The sequence below is a fragment of the Ceratina calcarata genome, unplaced genomic scaffold (assembly GCF_001652005.2).
Source record: "Ceratina calcarata isolate Rehan_Ccalc_2016 unplaced genomic scaffold, ASM165200v1 scaffold3106, whole genome shotgun sequence".
Classification (NCBI taxonomy): Eukaryota; Metazoa; Arthropoda; class Insecta; order Hymenoptera; family Apidae; genus Ceratina; species Ceratina calcarata.
Window position 1 is genome coordinate 2,724 of NW_017153628.1, and position 2,251 is coordinate 4,974.

At 32.8% G+C, this 2,251-nt stretch overlaps 1 protein-coding gene across 1 annotated transcript; it reads right to left on the reverse strand.

Annotated features, from left to right (window-relative positions):
• Window positions 1-6: 6 nt before the first annotated feature.
• Nthl1 (Nth-like DNA glycosylase 1) lies at window positions 7-2,199 on the reverse strand. The gene is made up of 3 exons (XM_018023916.2): window positions 1,499-2,199; window positions 1,120-1,282; window positions 7-1,031 (listed from the first exon to the last, which is right to left on the reverse strand). Exons 1-3 carry the CDS (start codon window positions 2,071-2,073, stop codon window positions 633-635), a joined length of 1,137 nt encoding a protein of 378 aa, XP_017879405.1. The 5' UTR covers window positions 2,074-2,199; the 3' UTR covers window positions 7-632.
• Between the last annotated feature and the right edge of the window lie 52 nt (window positions 2,200-2,251).

Consider the following 2,251-nt stretch of genomic DNA (forward strand, 5'->3'; position numbering starts at 1 on the left):
CAAATATAGTTCTGTATAATTTTTTTGCAAATCCAATATTTTCTTAATAATCATCATCATGAGTATGATATAGATTCCTCAGTATAGGATTTTTTAATAGAGTACCAGTTTATTGTTAATAACTCGTTAATCATTGGAGTTACAAATAATAGAGCACCTTATTTGTGATAGACTACTACCGCTATAACTTTTGCTTGCAACATTTTTCGCTAGCATCGATAATTTACGAGTAACTTATAAGAATCGAAAATCAAATTTTTGTGACACTTCCAGGTATTGTCGATTTCGATTTATTATCACTAACTCGTTAATTATTGATGCTAGCAATAACTATTTTAAACAAAAGTTGTAGCTCTAAATTTGCACTCGTCAACTAAAACTAAGATTCTATACAATTTTCTTTCAAGTCCAACAATTAACGAATTAATTAAAACCGATTTAAATTATTACATTTTTACCTAGTTTCGTTTTTTTTTCTTAATTATTCCTGCACTATTGGACCTAAAGGAGAATTGCATACAAGCTTACTTGTAGCTAACAGTCGGAGCTACAACTTTCGTTTAAAACATTTCTCGCTACCGTCAATAATTAACAAGTAATTGAGAAAGAATTATAAAAATATACTGTTTCCCTTATTTCTTATTTTTAATCGTGCTCGAAGGGCAGATATCTTTATTCAAACATGATTCACATTTTGGAAACCTCGGTAAACAAATTTCCTGCCCAAATCCAACTAATAAATGATTAACATCACACCACAAATGCTTAGGCAACCATTCTTCCAAATCCATTCTAGTTTCTTCCGGAGTTTTCGTCCTCTTTCTCACCCAACTAATCCTATTACAAATTCTATGAACATGAGTATCGACTCCAATTCCAGAGACCTCGTTCCAAGCAATTCTCATGCATATGTGCCCCATTTTCGGTCCAACTCCCGGCAATTTGCACAAATCTTCCAATGTCCTTGGAATATCAGACTTATATTCTTCAATTAAGATCTTCGACGCCTTCTTTATGTACTGCACCTTTTTCTAGAATAATTATTGATTCGTTCATCGAATCTCTTCAATGTTTCATTCATAAATTGTCATAGTTTTAATTATATTTATCAATATATACCTTACGAAAGCCAACAGGGTAGATTAACTGTTCTAAAACGTCATCAGGAGTGTTCATGATTATTTCTGGCGTACAGCCATAGGTGTTAAGTCTCTGCATAGCTGCGTGGGTGACCTGGTCCTTTGTCTGGCTGCTCAACATCAGTGCGATTAAAGACTGATACCTGTAAATGAATGAATATGCTATAATAACTTTTTCCTACTTTAGTTTGCATTGAAAATTGTAAAAATTCTCACATATACTATTCACATATTCTGACTCTTTTCAGAATTTTTAATACATTGAATAAAGAAAAAATATCACATGTTGTGTACCAAGAGATACTCCTTCAAGTTTAGGGTTACGAATTTTTTATACTACTTGGACCAAAAATTGATACCTGGAGATTCTTGGATCTGCGTTTGGATCCGAACACTTGTGACAGCCCATGGAATCCACTGGAGCCGTTTCGTTCGATCGCATTTTCCTAATATTTTCTAACATAACCTCCCAGTTTTGGGGCATCCACTTGTTAGGGTTAACCACTGTTTCGATTGGATTTTTTATCTTATTGTTAATTGTTTCGCATGTCTCAGGCTTTGATTCAGTATTTACTTCATTAATGCTGCTATTTGTTCCTTTATTAATCACATTATTAATTGTTTCAGTGTTCGATTCATTTTCTGATTGAATACTCTTACGTTTTTTAATTTTATCGTCAACTGCATTATGTTCGTGAGGATTTGATTCGGTATTTATTTCATTAATTTTGCTCTTTGTTTCTTCATCAATTGTTTTAGTGTCTGATTGGATTTTCACGGAATTACGCTTTCGTTTTCTTTTAATATCGAAATATTTTGATGTGATCGAGTCGTTATCATTCTCACTTTCACTTTTAAGTTCCTCTTGTTTATTAATTATTTTTGAAGAGGATCTTGTTTTTTTGAGGACATCCAGTATCAACTTTTTACTCATTTTGCAGAAACAATAAAAAGTAGGGAAAAAATCTATCAAATCAAAATCAACGATCAACGAAAACTTTCACCAAAGATAACAAATTGAGGGACATTGACCTTACATCACTTAGAGCATATGCTCTAAGCAGAGAGAAACTGAGAGCGCTCACTTCTTTGTTCTCAAGTGAAACCGCAAC

Excerpts from the sequence above, each read along its gene's own strand:
- Nthl1 (XM_018023916.2), bottom strand. The coding sequence starts at position 2,073 with ATGAGTAAAAAGTTGATACTGGATGTCCTCAAAAAAACAAGATCCTCT. Across the intron at positions 1,283-1,498 it reads GCAGATCCAAGAATCTCCAG|GTATCAGTCTTTAATCGCAC; the intron begins GTATCAATTTTT and ends ATTCATTTACAG. Across the intron at positions 1,032-1,119 it reads ACCCTGTTGGCTTTCGTAAG|AAAAAGGTGCAGTACATAAA; the intron begins GTATATATTGAT and ends TAATTATTCTAG.